General features: G+C 33.7%; 2 protein-coding genes across 3 annotated transcripts in view; one reads left to right on the top strand and one right to left on the bottom strand.

Annotated features, from left to right (window-relative positions):
- LOC145305885 (protein FAM221B-like) overlaps positions 1 to 20,971 on the top strand; it is a 519,245-nt gene that overhangs the window by 348,926 nt on the left and 149,348 nt on the right. The window lies entirely within an intron of this gene.
- Positions 1 to 20,971, bottom strand: part of LOC145306152 (ATP-binding cassette sub-family C member 10) — a 107,796-nt gene that overhangs the window by 32,561 nt on the left and 54,264 nt on the right. The window contains exons 32-41 of the mRNA XM_080148130.1: positions 20,275 to 20,332; positions 19,731 to 19,843; positions 18,992 to 19,076; positions 18,155 to 18,267; positions 17,611 to 17,664; positions 16,147 to 16,263; positions 14,729 to 14,831; positions 14,044 to 14,126; positions 1,808 to 1,869; positions 419 to 562 (exon numbers count right to left, since the gene is read on the bottom strand). Of these exons, the coding sequence (XP_080004256.1) occupies positions 419 to 562; positions 1,808 to 1,869; positions 14,044 to 14,126; positions 14,729 to 14,831; positions 16,147 to 16,263; positions 17,611 to 17,664; positions 18,155 to 18,267; positions 18,992 to 19,076; positions 19,731 to 19,843; positions 20,275 to 20,332 (932 nt within the window). The remainder of the gene's footprint in view (positions 1 to 418; positions 563 to 1,807; positions 1,870 to 14,043; positions 14,127 to 14,728; positions 14,832 to 16,146; positions 16,264 to 17,610; positions 17,665 to 18,154; positions 18,268 to 18,991; positions 19,077 to 19,730; positions 19,844 to 20,274; positions 20,333 to 20,971) is intronic.

Below are 20,971 nucleotides of genomic sequence, written 5' to 3'. Positions count from 1 at the left end.
ATATAACTATTATTTTGAGGGTTGGGACACCCCCAACCCCCCCAAAAAAAGAAAAGTCCCCCCCAAATTTTTATTCTTCTTCTTTTTTTTAACTAAAATTTAAATGAGGGGGGAGGCATACCCCCCGGCCCCCCCCCCAAAAAAAAATTTTTCGCCTCCCCCCAAAATTTTTTTTTACTTTTTCTTTTAAAATTTAAAATAAGAAATTGGGTTATTAAATTTGACTCTCTCCTCCTCAAGTGCCCCCTAGAGGCCTCTAGGGGCGTAGCCGCTAGTATATATATATTTTAAAAACCAAAGCAAAATTGACAATATTGAGGAAAAAAAGAAATAAAGTAAAATACAGAGACAAAACAGAAAAAAAAATTGATAAAAATAGATACGACGAAAGGGTTGGATATACCCCCTTTCTACTGACCTATTCGTTTCAAGTCTCTGGAACAATGTCTATATTTTGCTTGCAGGTTGGCGTAGATAATTGTCAGTGGAAACAGGATCAGCAATATCCAGGGCATTGCGTAGATTGTCACCAGAATGGGTCCCAGCACTCCAAACAGATTGGCTAAAAAAATAATAGTTTTTAGATTACTGTATAAAAACACTAGTGGCTGCGTCATTAGCCACTTTACTTTAGAGACTTAATATTTATGAGGACAGGGAAGTGTAGCAAAATAGCCTAAACATTCTTATAAAGCTCCTCTGAAATGAAGAACTCAATAGGTTCAAAATCTTAAGCTACAGACAAAAAAAATTCTAATAGATATAATAGGATACAAACAAAATAATGTACAAAATAAAGATGTAAATTTTTCTAAGTCAAATGCCTATATAAAGTCAAACTGGATTGAATTTAATCTCCCATTATAAATCACTACAAGAATAAAATATACCCTCTTAATTCTTGCTTTCATACTTTAACCTTTTCAAAACTAAAATGGAAAGTTGAGAGTCAAGTTGGATGATGTCATCCTTATTTAGTTTGAAATTAGAAATAAAAGATTGATTGCAAATCATGATTATGACTTATCTAAATTAGCTTGGAAAAGTACTAAATAAATCTTTTCATAAAGTTGTGACTTCATCGAGTTGAGAACAGAAAAAAAATTACTAGGTATACACAACAAGAAAGAGTATGTCAGATATTATTTCATGAAGAAAAAGTTTTGTAGCTTGGGGGATTTTTTATTGTAAGGGGAATTACCCTCCCCCAAAATAGTAAAAAACTTCCCAGGACCTATGAGAAGCTTTATTGTAAAGGAGAATCATATCGGTTAGGCGGTTAGCAGTATCGTTTGGTACAAAGAGAAGGCATCCTTTTACTTTTATACAAGGATAATTATGCAAGAGTGTCTAAAAGGTTTTATAAACATCACAAAAAAGTGAATAAAGAAAACTATGTCAAGTACTTGTTAATTAAAGACAGACATACCGACACTGGCAAATTATTGAGCAGCTTCAGAAATAAAAATTCATTATGATCATAAAGTGGTGCTTAAGTGGGAATTAAAAAGTCTAAGTTCTCAGCCGTTTTTTATGAGTGTTTCTAAAAATGGACAAGTGGATTTTTTTATAACGAAGATACTTCTAAAATAACTTTTGGGAGGGTGAGTGGAGAGGGGAGTCGTTCCTCTAATTTTTTTAATGGGGGTGGTATTTTTATACGGGAGATTTTTCTTGCTAGGGTAGTAGAGGTACTCTCCCCTAAAATAGTTATAAACCTTCTATGGACCTATGAGAAGCTCTACTGTAAAGGAAAACCATATCAGTTAAGCGGTACAAACAAAAAAAAACACATAATAAAGCTTACCTAGGAAAATATTGAGTATAAAGGGAAGGCTGTCGTCAACAGTATACAAGTCTGAACTAAACCTAAACAAAAATATTCTATTTAACAATTTTGCCATTTATACTTTATACCTACCCCATGATGATAGACACAAAAAACATTATGTAGCCTTATCCCAAAGTTTAAACCAACCAAGATCTAAGCCAACAAATAAAAAAAAACTTGTTTTATTAATTTTTTTTGTACAAGTTTAATATAGAGTCTAATGTCAACTCCCTCCATGATAAAAATTTGAAAAAATTCATATAATTCCACCACGGGTTACTTGACTGTAAAAGTAATAACCCCTACTGACACTCTTAAAAGGACTCTCCACAGAAAAATAAACTTTGGATTTTTGAAAATCTAACCTGAAATTATTATTCTCTGTTCAATTTTAGACATTTTTTGTTTTTGTGGCATCGCGATCGAAGCCCTTTGAAAATTTTGACCGCCCTTAAGTGAATCCTCCCGCCATTCAATTTGTGCTGCTTTAGTGATTTTTAGCTTCTATGTTGCCGCATTCATCGCCCTTCTCCGCCGCTACTCCGCTATTCATTGCTGTATGTCGCGGTTCAAAACATGCTCCCCTCTCCCTTATTCAGAAATTGAGTGGAGGCTGGGGGATTTTGTGTATAGCGATGTAAGCGGTGTATAGCATTGTATAGCGGAGTAGTGGCGGAGAAGGGCGATGAATGCGGCAACTGCGATTTTATTGGGCGGAGGCGAACACAAAAAAGTGGCGGCAATATTGTCCAGCAGTTAGGAAGCATGAGTAGAGTGGAGGCAAAATTTATAAACCTTAGATTGTGTATGGTCTGTATATGACGTGGTTAATATATCCGCGGTGTCCGCGGAAACGCGGTTTTGTTTTTTAGCGGTCCATGGCGCACACCAACAAATTCTCGTTGTGTGTGTGTAGAATTTTTGGAGAAAAGATACAGGTTGCCAAAGAAAAGGGAAGGCAGGAATGTGATAGGTGGGAGGGAAGGGGAGGGGGGCACCTAATCAAATTTTAGGTAAAGTTTTGGGCCAATTAATAAGATAATGTGGCAATACAACTTTGGTTACCAGTATAATTTACAGTCCAATGTCTCCTCCCTCCCTGAAAATATTATAGAAATTTTAGATGATGTTAAAAAAACAGATAAATAGGATGATTATATAACATAAAAATTGTTGTAAAAAAGTGGAAAATCAAAATTACCATTTCTGTAGATCAAAAATAGTGGTTGAAATAATCAAACACTCAACTTAAGGAATCAACTAATCAAAATTCATTAAAGTCCCAAAAGTAATTAATCCAACGAATAAGAAAAAATTGCTGGGAATAGTGTAATAAACAGCCCATTGTCCCATCTCTCTCTGCATTTCTTATCTATCCCATGTTAACATTTTTCGTCAATTGTGCTATCCCTGTAGACAACTCTTCTATACCCAGGGAGGAGATAACATTAAACTGTAAATTACAATTATACCCAGGGAGTGAGGAGACATTAGTCTTTATAGTTGTATAATGTATATCGACAATCTGCCATCTTAAAAACTTTGTATTATTGAATTTTGATTGGTTCAAATTCAACCAATAATATTGATCCACAATAGGGGTAATTTTAATTATCATCATTGTGGATGTAAACGTTCGTTGTCTTATCCCTGAATTATATAAAAAGTTACATTCTTATTTGTTGCCCAAAACTTTCATTTTTTTATTGAAGTTTATAACCACCAGGGATCTAAAGGGATAGGTAAGACAATTGCCGATAAATTTATGTCCATCCAAATGATTCTACACAAAATTACCATTTTGTAGATTACAGTTAGTGGTTGAAATGTTTGGACACTAAAGTAATTGAACTATCCTATCAAAAAATTAAATTTCCCAGAGTCCAAAGTTGTTCAGCTAACGAATAAGAAAACGGTATCAACCTTTGGGTATTAGTGTAATAAACAACCCAATGTCCCCTCCCTCGTTGATAACTACGCTCGCTCATTGGTCAGCATTAAATCTTTGGATATTTATATATTGAATTTTTTATGGTTGGTTCCAAGTTATCAAAGTCCAAACTTTTTTTAACAATAATTTTGATTTATTTCTTTTAGCAATGCTGAGAACTCAGATTACCTTGCTGAGTACTGAAATATCCTCCCCAAATATAGGGAGGATAAAGATACCCTTGCCCGAAATAGCTATAAACTGTCCTAGGACTTATGAGAAGCTACACTGTAAAGGAGAACCATATAAGTTCAGCGGTTAGCAAGGCAGTACAGAGAAACAGACACATAATGATTCATAAGGATAATATCAGGTTCTCATCCAATCATGTATAGCATCATATTCCAGATAATTTTCCACGGGGCTAGAAAATGTAGTATTTATCTTATAATTTTTCATTTAAATCCACGGAAAGCTGTCAATGAATAGCTATTCCAGTATTAAAGTAATTTCTGCGGTTTCACAAATAACAAAACGAAGCATAAAGGGGAGGGGGTTAATGCAACAACTTCGTAATCAATGAGTAAATTGCACTTAGAATTCGAATTTTGATCTGAAATTTTGCATGAGTAATCCTTGGTAGGTCTATTTTCCCTAAATTGAACAAAAATTTGGAAAAGTAACAACTTGGTTTAATTCATGGTAAATTGTAGATGCTGCATCTAAGTTTCAAATAAATTGAACATGTGAACGCTATTTTTAAAGAAAAGCTTCCCTCCAAATTAAATTAAGTAAGTCATAATTATGTGTATGAATAATTTGATACACACGCTGACCTTGACAGACACACTTCCTTTAATTGGAGCAGAGCTTGCCCTCTGACTTTTAAGGCGAAAGTCATAGTTATCACAGCTCAGAATTAGGCAACCTTTATGCACTATTTGACCTGTTTCTTATTAATATACACATATATATGGACCATGTAGGCAAACCTATTGTAATTATCTATTTAACTATTTCTGTATATGAGCCATACCTAAGCCTTTTTCTCAGATAACTTTCTTATCCAAAGTACCATGAACAATTTTACGCTCACGCTAACTTACAAACACAGTCTACAGACAGACAACACTCTAAATCCAAATATTTAGTTTTCTTTATAGCTTGCAAGCACTTTAAAACTCAGTTATCATTTAACTTGCAAACCAACTGATTCTCCCTCTTCTCTCCTGGCTTAAGAAGGTAAATGGCGTAGTTTATTTAGCATGCATTGTTTAGTTTAAATTTAGGTTCCTTTGTACTTGGCATATATTGTGCATATGACTTATGTTAGAGGCCTAACTATATGCACAATCATGACTTGGACTTAGGCACATCTCATCCTACACTACTCACACTTACTATAAGTATTATGTAACATTAATATCTGACTGATCTATATGTAAATACAATTAACTTTATTAAACTGTTTTCTTTCCTTTTAATACTTTACTATACTTATCTTATATTGATCTAACATCAAAAACCAACCTTTACTCTTAGGTTAAAGCACTGTAATACCATGCGTGGGTATTTATGAATCGCCACGGATTCAATAAATTTGTATTATAATTGTGGGAGTAAAAGGACAAAGCATTCTATACTGACACTGATGTTGAGAATACTTATGGGTATTTTATTTAAATTCTATTTTTAAGCAGTACTCATGAGAGAGCATTCCCCACATTCAAACCCATGGGCAAGCGCCCTATTCACACTACCAAAATAATAGTGTATCGCTGCGATATGACTTAAGATCTTATACATTCAGTCAAACAGTCGGTAAGATTGCCGCCAGCCGCACATCCGCTGAACCGCCTGAGGATGAGCTACTAAAAAGTGGTAATACATGTGGCTGAGCCACAAACACACAGATCATTCCCTTTTTATGTCAAATCATCTAGGATTAAGCTAGAAAGGTGTTTAAGGTGTCTATAGAAAGCTCTTTGCATGCCCTAACAAAAACTCTACAGGATATGGGTTCTATCTCCAATATTTAAAATAAATCTTCAAGATTTTGTATTTTTTAAAATTCCTGTTGCATAAAATGTGTTGTAATATTAGAGACCCCATATCATTTCAAGTTTATTGTCAGGCAATAATTCTGCATCTTCAGACACCTTAACCACCCTTGTAGGTCAATCCTAGCCAATTTGAGACAAGAAAAAATGTATTGAGAACTGCTACAAAAACTGGATTTTTAAAATGAAAGATTTTAGGGAAAAAAATCACTTTTGTCAAAAAATTCCAATACCTGTGAATCAGAAATTACCTCTAATTTATGAATAAAGCTTAAAAAAAACATAATGACATGATAAAAAGTATGATTTAAAAAAAAGTTTGGATGAAAAAAAGGATGTTCTTTAGACTTATTTTTAACCAAATTCTAGTTGCGAGATCTTAATGGAACCAAGACAGGCATCATCATCATTGCCATATCATTCATTAGCGATCAAAATAAAAAGTTTTTTGGAAGTATGTTTTTTTTGGGTAGAAATAAAAAATTGACCAGAATAACCCCACGCCACCCTAGTTGATTCCTACATAATTAATGATAAATTTATTCTGAAAATAAGAAAAAAACAGCTAAAAGGCTGAGCTGCCAGCTGCCAGCCATTAGCCATTACTTTTTCAACTTTTTGTTCAATTTAGGGAAAATAGACCTACCAAGGATTACTCATGCAAATTTTCAGATCAAAATTTCAATTCTAAGTGCCATTTACACATTGATTACGAGATGGTTGCATTAATCCCCCCCCCCCCTTTTTACAAATTTTGTATTAGCCAACAAGTCTGGAAATAATCTAATAATATATATTTTTTTAAAGCGAAGCCATTCTATAATTAGGGTCGGTCAGTCCGTCAGTAAGTCCTTCCGTCAGTCCATAACGGTTAGCTCTTTTCGTTAACTTAGGCATGTTAGTTGTCCTATGAATTTCAAACTCTGCATGGTGATTCCTGTAGTAGTTAGGTACAATTTATAAAGCGTAACAACTCTATAATCGTTACCAGAAAGTCCGTACGTCCATTTTAAACATGTTGATTTAACTTTTTTAACAACAAGTTTTATATGATAAAATCATTCGATTGATCTGATTTTTCGAATACTGATTTCTAGGACAACAAAGCATCTCTATACTTAAGTCCTAAAAATGTAAGTATTACAGACAATTTTCCACGAATATCAAATTAAGATATCATAAAAATAATACCCGTATTGTTAGGCCGGACCTTTTAATATCCACGGAAAGCTGTCTATAATACGACGCGATGAATAACTATTTTTGTTTAATAAAGATGGTTGCGTCTAACAGTAGCGATAAACTGTTTATTTTATGACTATTAGCCTACTATGTTTTTTTAAGCGAAGCTTTTCTATAATTAGGGTCGGTCCGTCCGTCCTTCTGGCATGTTAGAATTGCCCTATCGATTTGCATGGTGAATCCTGTAGTATATAGTTACGTAGCAACTCTATAATCGTTAGATTGTCCGTACGTCAATTTTAAACAAGTTGAATTTTAACTTTTTTTTAACAACAAGTTTTTATATGATAGAATCATTCGATTGATCTAATTTTTGGAATAGTGATTCCTAGGACAACAAAGTACATTGTTATAAGCAAAGCATCTCTATACTCAATTCCTAAAAATGTAAGTATGTCCTTAAATATTATCATGTATTAGCGTAGTTTTTCAACAAATTTGCTTAAATTTTGTTTATAATTTTATACATTTATATTCTGATTATTCAGTTATGGCACTCTACAAGTGTTAATGTTCGTTTGTCCTACCGTTTCAGAGCTTCGCTTTTATGGATGTTGTCATCCTTGTTGTTTTATTGTCATTGGAAAGGGGACTGAGAAATTTTTCAACCAATAATTTTAATCTTTGGAAGGAGTAATCTTATTTATTATCATTAGGGATGTAATACATTTATCGTCCATTATCCTATCACATTAGATCCCTGTCCAAACTCTTCAATTTATTTCTACAAAAATATTAGTATTGTTTAGTCATTGTTGGATATTATTTAATTATTAAAAAAGACATGTTAGAATAGTCCTATCGATTTTGCCTGGTGATTCCTCTAACAGTTGGGTATCATTTAGAAAGCATAGAAACTCGATAATCAGAAAGTATGTACGTCCATTTAAAATCTGCTGATTTTTAACATTTTGACATTTTTTTATATAGTATGATTATCCTATTTATCTGGTTTTTGAAATAATGACAACAAGGCACAGTATTATAAGCGAGGTGTCTCTATAATCAAATCCTATAAATGAAAGAATGTCCCTACTGTTTCCTAAATTTACGCAGTTTTGCATCAAATTTATGTACAATTGTGTTTAGACTTAGAAATCAATGTCCTGCTGTTCAAGTTCTAACACTCTACAAGAGTTATTGCTCTTTTGTCCTTCCATCCTTTTGCTTTTAGATCTTCACTTTTATGGATGTTGTCATCCTTGATATGAAGACTCGATGAGTAGATTTAATAGCATTGTAAACTTCTATCCTTATATAAAAGTAGCAGGTTGTTTGTCTGTGCAATGTGTAATAAAGTATCTTACTAATAACTGAACCAATATGGTTACCCTTTGCAGTGAAGCTTCTTACAGATTCTAGGCCTTTTCTCTGCTTCTCCAAGCTACGTTGTCTTATTTTTTCATTTGTAGCATGAATTGTAATGAGGGGAGAGAATATTGCGTATGAGAATGAATAGGGGTTGGCGAGTTAAATCTCTGGAATGGAGAAAATGTTCTTTAGCGGCGAACATATATTGAGTGGAGGTAAAGTGTAGAATATATTGTTATAGCGGTAGTACAAATAGGCGGCGGACAAAATTTTCAAAGGGCTTCGATCGCGATGCCACAAAAACAAAAAATGCCTAAAATTGAACAGAGAATAATAGTTTCAGGTTAGATTTTCAAAAATCCAAAGTTTATTTTTCTGTGGAGAGTCCTTTTAATAGGCTTCACTGACTCGAGGTTAGTGGTATTATTTGATTCACAAATTATTTAAGATGATTAAATATTTTAAGATTTATTTCTATCAGACACTTCGATAATCGTCTAACAATATTTTATGATTTAAAATATCTTTAACCTAAAATTTTTTTTCAAATACTGCATTTAGATCAAAGATGACAACATCCACAAAAGCTAAGCAAAATAAAGAACGTCTAGAAATATTTATTGAATAACAGATATTTGAATTAAATAAGCAGAAAATTCTCTATACGTCTGGATAAATCGAGCCTTTTTTACCAAGGATTCAACTTTTAATATTTTTGTAAAATAACTAAAAAAATTTACGTACGGCTTTTCTAGTAATGCTTATAGAATTGGTACGCTTTTCAGATATTAGTCATAATGAATCGTTTGAAATGTGTACGGCGATTAACGGACTGATAATTATAATAGAAAAATTGCTCTATAAATTTAAAGTACATTAGAATTCTGATGTATAAAATATTAAAATATTGAAAAGAATTGAATTAAATTGAATTGAATCTAAGTCTACCTGTGAAAAACACGGATGGAGGGACACATTTCAGGGATCTTAAGGGATAAGACAATGGAATATGAATATATATCCAATTTATAATAAACAAAATTACCCCTTGTGAAGATAAGAATTATAGGTTGAAACGTTTTGACACTAGCAGTTTTAAACAAACCAATCATAGTTCAATAAAAATACAAATGATTTTTATCCAACGAATAAGATAAATTGTACTTTCATCTTAATTCATAAGTTTATAACAATCTTCAGTACTTAAAAGCTTAAATTTGAGTTGGTTGCATTGATAAATAATAAGAATTAAATTTATTATTTTCTTCATAAAGGATAAATGAAATTCGATGAAAACATTTCAGCAGAAAATTAACAAGGGTGACAGGATTCATTAGTAGCGAAGCTTATCTATAATACAAAGTAGAACGATGTCTGTCTGTTTGTCTGTGTGTCTCTCTGTTTGTCTGTGTGTTTGTACCGAAGGATCTCGCTAACCGCTGAACCAATCAGATTCTCATTAACAGGGTAGCTTCTCATAGGTCCCGGCAAGGTTTATAACTATTTTGGGGGAGGGTACCACCACCATCCAAAGAGAAATCACAAAAAATTGATTTTGTTAACGCAGAGATTTCAATTTAACATAGATGGGTATCGTAGAGACTTGAACCAAAAAAAGCAAACATTTAAAGTGCAACTAGAGGCCTTTAGGGGCGTAGCCGCTAGTAAATATTAAAGAATTATAATAAGCCATGCAAATGTGTAGTAGATGCTAATTGATCACTGGTCATATGAATCTTCATACAAAAGAGGACTATCCACGAACAAGAGCACGTGATTCTAAGTACCTTCCAGCATTGATCCTGAGTATTTTCTTTCAAAATATAATAGGTCACTATTAATAATTAATATATTGAATAGAAAATTTATGTTTCACCACTTCAAGTTGAAGAAAAGTAAAAAAATGTTCAGGTTTTTTAGTCAAAATTCAATCAAACGTTTTGTTGAGTTCAGGGTGTCTTTAATTGTCCATGTTGTCAAATGATAAAAATTAAAAAAAGTTAAAAGCACATTTACTATATCTGATATGTATGTTTAAATTAATGCTAGTATGAATTAATTTACAATCTATATAACACGAGTATTCGCATATGTATCATCAAATATCCATTTTATTGAAAGAATTAGCTTCATAAAAGTTTTCAAAATCAATTAAAATACCTAAAAAACATGGTGAAACATAAATTTTCTCGTCAATACATTAATGATATATGGTGATCTATTATTTTGAAAGAAAATACTTAGGATCAATTCTGGAGGGTACTTAGAATCATGTGCTCTAGTACGTGGATAGTCCCCTTTAAGCTGTCTAGCTTTTATAACAGCTGACAAAAACACATATTAAAAACTAAATAAGAATAATAAGGGGCGGAAGTTCTGACACTTTTGCGTTAACAGGGAGCCTAGGCTTTGTCTTATGAGTGAGAGGATAGGTTAATAGTTTTAAAAACTGGATTTGGCCTCCAGATTCAGGTGCTGCAGGCCTCAAGGTGGTCTATGAACAGGTAAAAAGAGTTGGAGGTCAACTTGTAAAACAAAATATGCATCCCTTATCTTCAAATATGTAAATTTCATTTAAAAAGATGCATATTATAATTTTGTCTTACAAGTTGACCTTCAAATTTTTTTTATAATTTTTACCGGTCCAGAGACCACCTGTAGGTCTGTAGTACCTGAAACTGGAGGCCAAATCCAAATTTTTTTAATAATAAGGGAACTATATCCCTTAAGCAGGGGAAAAGAAATGATATTCTGAATTCTAAAGGAAAATTTTCCCAAAATATCCTTCCCCTTTTCCTCCCCTTTTTACCCACCTCTCTTTAATTACATGAAGAAAAAAAAATATTCTTCCACCTTACTTTAAAATGTTTTGTAATTTTTTTTGTAAAATTGATTGTTAGAATAGCTACCCCTGCCCTAAAGGAAACCTTTTTTTGACAAATAACCTATCCTCTCGCTCTTAAGACAAAGCCTATGCTCCCTGTTTACGCAAAAGTGTCAGAACTTCCACCCCCCCCCCCTTGTTTATTCTATTTATTACCTAAACTGAAAATTGTCAAAAACATTTCAATCTTTTTTTATAAAAAATCTTCAAAACATGTTACATAACTATACATGTGAAAAAATTATGAGAGGATGGAAAAACCTGCAATTCCAACACTATTTAAAACATCTATTTCCCAATTATAAAGCTATATTTTTGTGCTACAGGAATAGATCATTCAAATAAAGCCTTATGAATTTAAAAGTTTTACATCAAGTAATTTGTATTTCCATTGGGTTCAAGATTGAATTATCTTCCATTAATATATCCCAGTATCAGCGGTTGGAATTTGGTATTTAAGTCTTTTGACATTGCGACAATTTACATTTTTATCTTTCCTGTTTCACACAGAATTACCATTCTAATGTTCAGTCCTTTTTCAGTAGCGAAGTTATTCTATAATTCAATTTGTCTGTCCGTCGGTCAGTCTGTAACGCTTTAGAGAACTTGGGTTGTGCAACCGGCCATTTAACTGTCAGCAGAAATTAAAGAATTTCTTTAACTTTATGTGGACTTTTTATTGTTTGTACAAAGGGGGGAGGCGGATGTGCCACTTTTTGAAACCAAAACTAAAAGTCAACAAAGGAACTCAACTAAAAAAAGAGTTACAGGTCTGAGATTTTGCATGGCAGTTGCTTCATAGGGGTACAATATGGAACTGTGAAGAAACGGCGGCGCAACCGCCGTTTTCCGCCGAAATTTTTTTGCCTTTTCTCGGCGGTTTTCGGCGGTTGTGCCGCCGTTTCTTCACAGTTCCATATTGTACCCCTATAAAGCAAATGCCATGCAAAATGTCAGACCTGTAACTCTTTTTTTAGTTGAGTTCCTTTGACTTTTAGTTTTGGTTTCAAAAAGTGGCACATCCGCCTCCCCCCTTTAAAGTGCCCAAAGGGGGGGGATTTTGCTTATACGTGTAAAACAATTTATCGTTCATTGTCTTATCCCTTAAGGTCCTTGACGGCATTGGGGTATGTCTGAAGTGCCGCTTCAAGGGCAAATGTGTGTAAATTTTGAATAGGTCTGGAGCCAACATAGTAAAATTGGTTGACAAAACACAGACAGGCAAGTCTATTGAAGAATAAATCTATCTAGAATTTATTTTTTTGTTTTTTAAAAAAAATAGGGCTAAATGGGGCTAGGAGATATTTGAGGTTTTTGTTGGGGGAGGTATTCTATGGGTAATTTATCTGGGAAGGGTGGAGATAACCTTATTTTAAATTAGTGATGGCAATCCGTCAAATTTTTAGGCCGGATTCGGCTTCCGGATCCTTAAAAGAATCCGTCAAAAAAATGGCGGATTCCTTGCGGATTCCGGATTCTTATTTTTGGCGGATTCCGGATTCTAGCAGTATTTTAAAGGGATTTTTTTTTAAATTAACAAAATTAAGTGCTACATATGTCCTAAAAATTAATGTTCTTGGTGTTCTCTATAATTCACTTTCGATAATCGAACCAGATTTTAAAAGATTTTATATGTAATGATGATAATCTTTGCTTCAAAAAGAGGCAGTTGAAAGAAAAAACTCAAGACGCTAATTTTAGCCTACCAATTAAGAATCCGGAATCTGCTATTAAAAACAGATTCCGGATCCGGATTCCAAAATTAGCCCAAAATTTGGGCGGATTCCAGATTCCGGAACCCGGATTGCCATCCCTATTTTAAATAGTTACAAACCTTCCCTGCACCTATGAGAAGTTTCACTGTAAAACAGATCTTAGTACTTTCCGTTTTAGTTTAAATGGACAAGGTCCAGTGGTTTGCTAGATCCTTACCTACACACAGACAAACATCCTGTTACTTTCATATAAGGATAGATGGATACAAAAATTGATAAAAAATAGAATAAACAATCCTAAAAAAGTCCCCAGTACAGGAAGGACGGGGACATTGGACTATTAATTACACTGGTACCCAAAGTTTTATAATCATTAATCACTTTATCTTATTAGTTAGATAAAAAAAATTGGGTACTTTCATTTAATTTTGATTAGTTAATTCGAAACCAGACGCGTCCAATCTTTTCAACCAACAATTCTTGTCTAACGAAGGGATTATTTTGTTTATCATCATTGTGGCATAGACGTCCAAGCTTTTTCATTTGGGGGGGGTAAAAAATTTGAAGGGGGGGGGGTAATTCGTATTGGGGGGGGGGGTAAAATGGCGCGCGAAGCGTGCAGAATTTTTTTTTTACCCCCCCAAAAATTTTTACCCCGGGGGTAAAATTTGCTTGGGGGGGGGGGGGTTAATTACCCCCCCTAAAATCTGTTGGCAGGGGTAAATTTAGTTTACCACCCCCAAAATTTAGCCCCGGGGTAAAATTTATTTGGGGGGTAATTTAAATTTGATTAAATATTTAGTATTAAGATTTTTTTTATCAGAGATTTTTTATTTTGGGGGGGTATTTATTTACCCCCCCTAAATTGTTTGGGGGGGGTAAATACCCCCTCCTAAATGGTTGGGGTTGCCTACGGCACCCCCAGGGTAGGGGTAAATTTTAAATGGGGGGGGGGGGTAATCGCCCCATTACCCCCCACCTTGGACGTCTATGCATTGTGGCTCAATATGCATTGTCCAATGTCTTATCCCTTAAAGTCTCTGATAAGTATAAAAATAATATTTGCATACCTGTTGAGTATTCTACCAGTTGGAGTATTGTCAAAGAAGAACATTTTTGCTCGCAAAATAACTCTCAGCAATTTTGTGTGGATCTAGTTTTAATAAAATATTCATACAATTGTAGTTTATAGAAATAAAATCACATTGAAGCTAAATATATATTCTTTTGGAGAATATGTTTTTTTTTATTATTTACGAAGCTACTCTATAATTCACTACATCTGTCCGTTAGTGAACCAGTCTGTAAAGCTACGGGGGATATGTAATTTTCTCGGCTGCTATTGAAAATAGACAACTGAAACTTTTAAAGAAGATTCCATTAACGACGTATGCTTTACAATATTTTGTCCGTCTATCTGTATGATATGCTTCAAAAAAAAAATCTAATTTTTAAAGTGATTTTCTTTTAAGTTTTTGCATGTTCTCTATCTTTTTGATCTATGATATGAAAACTGAACATCAATTCTATAAATAATTCTATCAGTTTGTCCATCCAACATTTTTTTGTGCTTCACTACTTATGGATAATGATATAATGTTTTAAAATTATTTTGATAAAATTGACGAGTGTTTCACTAAGGAAGAATTTTGTCACAAAATCTACAGAAATAAATTATTACCACTCCAAATTAAAAAGAGTCATATTTTCTTTCTATAAACGCATTAAGTATTTTAATTGTATGAACATAGAAACCTTTTTAGCCGCGCAAATGCCGCCATAGGCAAACAGAAATGCGCGAAGCAGAGTGAAGAAAGAGTTACTCACAGCTATGATACCATACACGGACAGGTAATACCTAAAGTCAGAAATATATTGTTATGAATGTTAGGGTATAGTCTCTTTCGTGGCAACTCCCCTTTAGGGGCGATTATTCGTATTTTCACAGTAGCTTTTCTCCTGTTTCTAGCCCCTGCTGCGGGGCAATCATCTAACCCAATATAATCTTACCTAACCTAAAATAAAAAAAAATACGACGAATCGCCTCTTAAGGGGCGTTGTCACGAAAGGAACTATACCCATATTTTTTATGAATGTTATTTCAATGGATTTATTATTACATTGCACCAGATTATTATATACAGTATATGTTACAAAAAATAACCGGTCTTTAAAATGGTCTAGCCCCCCCCCCCCTGTAATGAAGTTGTAACCCTTTTTTTTGTATGTGTGATCTTTATATACATGTATAATGGTGTTTGTTGCGGTCAATTAGATCAAAGAACATTTCCCGACATTCAGCAGGCTTTAAAAGAAGAAATTCAAAATGAAAACATTCCGACCCTTATTTTTTAAAGTAAATTTTACTTAAGCCGAAAAATCACATAGTAAAATTGAATTAAGCATAGGGGTTGTGTCAAGTTTTATCTTCAGCATAAAATTCTGCTTCCATAGACACCTTACCCGACTTCCTAGCTCTCATACAAGTCATTTGAGCCCAAAAAGTATTTATCAAGACCTAAAAATCTATGATTTTTCGGCTTAACCAAAATTCACTTAAAATACAAAAGGGTTGGAATTTTTTCATTTTGAATATTTCCTTTCATAGCCTGCTGAATGTCGGAAAATGTTCAAGGATATAATTTACCGCAACAAACACTATTATACATGTATATAAAGATCACACATACAAAAAAATGGGTTACAACTTCATTACAGGGGGGGCTAGACCATTTTAAAAACAGGTCATTTTTCGTAACGTATACTGTACTATAATAATGTAAAGCTTGAAGCGGGTTAAACAATGATCTCCCCATTTTCCCCACACCCTCCCCTTCTACTGGATGAACGAGCTGACCTATAAATGACCTTTAAATTACAACCCAATTGACGGCCATTTTCCCTCTGTTATAATATCCATGTATACATCACTATTTTGAAACATGAGGAAAAAAACTACACCCCTCCCTTTTTTTACAATTTATTTCAAAATTAAGGTGACTGTGTTATTATTTTCAAGTTATAATAGGCAGAACTTAACACATTAATAGTGGGGGGATTAATCATTCTTATTTTATTCCAAATTTTCTAAGACAAATTTCCAAAAAGGTTGAATAAAATATTCACTAGTAGCCATGCTTATATAATAACATTCATAATCCTGTGTATTATACCTAGCGTTGATATCAATGTCGCTGCCGTTCGCCGTCCTCCACTCCGCCTCCATCGTTGTGTCCACAAACAGGTCCAGCTGGTCGCTGATGGCCAGCGGCTGCGATACATTCGGACTGTTGGTTATATTAGTTGAAAGTTTTCAGGGATCTTAAGGGATAAGACAATGGCCAATAAATTAAATAATATCCCCAATGATGATACACAAAATTATCCTTTCTGTCCCGTAATATTAGTGGTTGAAACGTTTGAACACTCAACTTAATACACCAACCAATCAAAATTCACTAAAGTCCCCAAAGTTGTTATAAGAAAACGTTATTATAAAACTTTGGGGACTAGTGTAATAAACAGCCCATTGTCTCCTCTCTCTCTGGAAAGTTTTAGTGCTTTCACATTAAGTACAATGTTGAGTCAGAGAGGGAGGGGACAATGGGCTGTTTATTACACTAGTCCCCAAATTCTTATAAAAACGTTTTCTTTGGGATTTTTTATTGTATTTTGATTGGATGGTTCACAAAGTTGAACGTCCAAACGTTTTAAACCACTAATTGTAATCTACAGAAAGGGTAATTTTAAGTATCATCATTGCATAAAAACTTTGAGCATTTTTATTAAATCTTAATTGGTTTGTGCATTAAGCACAGCGTCCAAACTTTCCAACCAATAATTTGAATCCAGCTTATACCAACAACGAAATTAATTTACGAAACCTATACTTGATTTTGGCTATACCCTAATTCTGATTTAAATCTACAGAAACGGTAATTTTTTTTATAATAAGGGGGGGGGTTTAATGCAACCATCTCGTAATCAGTGAGCAAATGACACTTAGAATTCGAATTTCCATCTGAAATTTTGCACGAGTAATCCTTGGTAGGTCTATTATCCCTAAATCGAACAAAAAGTTGGAAAAGTAACGGCTAACGGCTGGCGGCTCAGCCGTTTTGTCATTTTTTGGATATCTATATTGCAAATTAGTCACGAAACCTTTCTCCACATAATATTCTTTTCCACTCCAAAACGCTTTCAAATGGTTATAGACGCTAGATGTTGGTACTAGAAGTTATAAAAATGGTTATTGCTATCAGTTAACATGAATTAAACCAAAAATATGTTTTAAAAAGTTGATTCCTACGTAATTGATGATGGATTTGCCCTGAAAATAGGCAAAAAAACGGCTAAACGGCTCAGCCGCCAGCCGTTACTTTTCCTTCTTTTTGTTCGATTTAGGGAAAATAGACCTACAAAGGATTACTCATGCAAAAGTTCAGATCGAAATTCGAATTCTAAGTGCCATTTGCTCACTGATTACGAGATGGTTGCATTAAAAACCCCCCTCCTTACATCTGTATATCATCCATTGTCTTATTCTCTAAGATCCCTGATTAATTTAAAATAAATATAATCAACATCTTAAGTAAAGCAGCTAGGTATTCTATATTAAGGTTTCAACAAATTTCCTGCTAGAATTAGACTGTGCTGATATCCAATGGGCTAGCCAGACATCAGTTAGGTTTCTAAGCATTTTAGAGATTTTCTTTGGAAGATCAATAATTTATGATGGAAAAGAGTAAAAACAGAATCACAACACAATAAAAGTGAAGCTCTAAAATCAGAAGGAAGGACAAACGAAAAATATTCTTGTAAGTTGTAGAGTGTAAAAACTTTCATCTATAGGTCTAAACAAGATGCTGCAAGTTGCTGCAGAAGTGATTAAATACAGGATACTGTTTAAACACATACTTTTATTTTTAAGACTTGATTATAGAGATGCTAGGCTAATAATTATTCCATAAACCAAATGAATAGGAAAATTATATCAAACCAAAAAAAATAGTATAAAAAATGAAAAACAGCATGTTTTAATGGACGTTCGGACTTTCTTGTAACGCTTATATAGTTGATAAGCTTTTTTAAACGTGCCTTAATAAATGATAAGAGCAATCCGTTACACCCTAATTGTAGAAAAGCTTTTAAAGTGTTAAATTTTAATTATCTCTAAAATGCCTTGTAAGTTGCATAGCCACCAGTGTTATAAGTATAAGAGGTGATAGGAGCATCCCAACTGATTTCATATATTTCAGGTAGACTTTCAGCTTTACTGTTCCTTGCTCACTCTCCTAGTAGAGATAGATAGATAGATACATGAATAGATAAGTATGAGTGGTGATAGATAGATAGATAGATACATGAATAGATAAGTATGAGAGGTGATAGGAGCATACCAACTGATTTCATATATTTCAGGTAGACTTTCAGCTTTACTGTTCCTTGCTCACTCTCCTTGTACAGATAGATAGATAGATAGATACAAGAATTAAGATAAGTATGAGGTGTGATAGATAGATAGATAGATACATGAATAGATAAGTATGAGTGGTGATAGGAGCATACCAACTGATTTCATATATTTCAGGTAGACCTTTAGCTTTACTGTTCCTTGCTCACTCTCCTAGTAGAGATACATAGATACATGAGTAAATAAGCAGAATATAAGCAGTAATTTTTCGCATCGCATTATCTTTCCGCGGAAATAAAATGTATAGTTAAAATTTTTTTAGCCCCGAGATGCCGAAGGCACGGGCTAAAAATCTGGTTTTAATCTTATGATTGTACATTTTTTTATATACATAGAAAACTGGATATAATACGATGATAGACATAGTTTTTTCGTATGGATGAGAACAGGTTCTAATCCACCGGATAAATATCGGTTTCGAATAAATACGAGAAATAGCTATATTTCATTTTCTAAATTAGAGAATTAAATTGTTTTAATGGTTAACTGACAAACAAGAAAAAAACTTTTTCAATATGTAATGGGAAAAACACCTATAATTCTACCTCGTTATTGACAGGAACGACTGCATTTTTTCTTCGGGCATTTTTCACAACTGACTTTCTTTCTCTTACAGATGGTTCATACTCCCTTTAAAATACACAAATTTAATTTACATACCTTTTAAATGCGGAGAGATCTATTTTACAGAGAGGAAAGGGACATTGGACTGTAAATTACACTAGTACCCAAACTTTTATAACCGCATCATCTTATTTGTTTGATCAAAAACTTTGGGTACTTTAATTGATTTTTAACTGGTAGGTTTAGGTTAGGTTTATTATCATTGGGGTGTATTTTAATTTACAGTCCATTGTCTCATCCCTTTAGGTCCCTTCATTTATTTAATCATCCCATCATGGCTTAAATAAATAAGAAGCAAAACATATCTACAAATGTCAAAATGTTCTTGATATTATTGCAGTTGATATTACGACGCATAACACAAAGTCCCTCTTAAACACTAATACCCCCCCCCCCCCCCCCCAATGGAATTAAAATGGAAATAAGGTCGAGGGGCGGGTTTGTTTATTATTTACTTTAGGTTAGGTTAAGTCATATTGGGCACTATACATGATTAGGTCAAAGCATGTATGCACTGGGCCCCGCAGGATTAAGGATCTTTGGAGGGGTTTAGCAAAGAAAACCCCTACCCTTTTGTCAATTTTTTTAACACAAAATAAGGGGTGGGTGGGAAATGTTATCAGTGATCAATCAGACACTTGTAAGTTAATATTGAAATACCTGATAGGCGAGTTTCTACCAGTCTCAGTGGGTGTACCCAAGATGCTGAAGTTTTCAGAACACACTTTGGATTCTTTGCTGATTATTTTGGGTAGCACTATTGACGCTGGTCCCTGTATAAAAATGAATCATAACTTTTAATCAAGATTTCATACATCCTAATTCAAAAATAACAGGACATCTCTCTGTATCGAAAGACTAGCTAATCGTTGAACCGATATTGTTCTCCCTCACAATTTACAAGTGTATGTTCGACTTATACGACTTTATTACAGCCCCTTTCAACAAGTGCTCCTAGTGGCCTCTAGGGGGCGTAAGCCGTTAGTACATGATTGTAAAAGGATCACCAACGCTTTCTTCACCACTCCAAAGTTTTAATTTCTGAGAAAACATTTTTCTAGTAGGAAGGCTTTCACTCTACGCAAATCTTTTAGTCCTAACTTAACCTAACCTAAATTAATGTATTTCAATCTTTTTTTCCTAAACGTCTTCATTATTTAAATTTATGTAAAAGGACGCCTGACAAAGTAGCAGAAGATGTTACCTTGTCCATAATTCTGCCATCCTTCATTCTGACCACAGTATCCGCACCGTGTAAATACCTTAAAATAATGGATATACAATACGTGGATATTGTCAGAGATTCTCGCATACACTGATAAGATGTTTCTCCCAGCTGGCCAATATTACGGTACCCCCCCCCCCCCGGGCCCCCAATGACTTTAACTTGTCCCCATCACTGACCACGTAGGAACGTATTGACCAATATTTGAGGACTATATTAGCATCCTAAATCACATTATCAAAGTAATCTAAATCCATTCTTAAAATTAATATATATTGATATCAAATGCTACGCTTAAGTCAAATTGCATATCGGTGAAGAAGGGCTTAGCAAAAGACAACCAGACATCATATCCTGTTACTTTTACATAAGGATAAACATTAGACTATAAAAGTTGGAAAGATTTTTAATCAATATAATAGATTTGAAATCTGCATAAAATTTTAAGGATTTTTTATAAAATTCGTTTTTTATATAATTCTTTATTTAAAGGCGCAAATACGATTTAAGTTAATAAATTTTGACCAATAGGATAGCTGGATTGGAAACTACCTACGCTCTAATTGGTTGAATGATGTACGTCACTTAAGCTTCTCCAATCAGAGCGCAGATAGTTTTCAATCCACCAATCACAGATCTTAAAATTATTTAACTTAATTTGTATTTGCGCCTTTAA

This window comes from Acartia tonsa, chromosome 14 (genome assembly GCF_053477335.1).
Source record: "Acartia tonsa isolate MP-2025a chromosome 14, ASM5347733v1, whole genome shotgun sequence".
Classification (NCBI taxonomy): domain Eukaryota; kingdom Metazoa; phylum Arthropoda; class Copepoda; order Calanoida; family Acartiidae; genus Acartia; species Acartia tonsa.
Note: the sequence above shows the minus strand (reverse complement) of the source record. Positions and strands in the feature narration are given on the sequence as shown.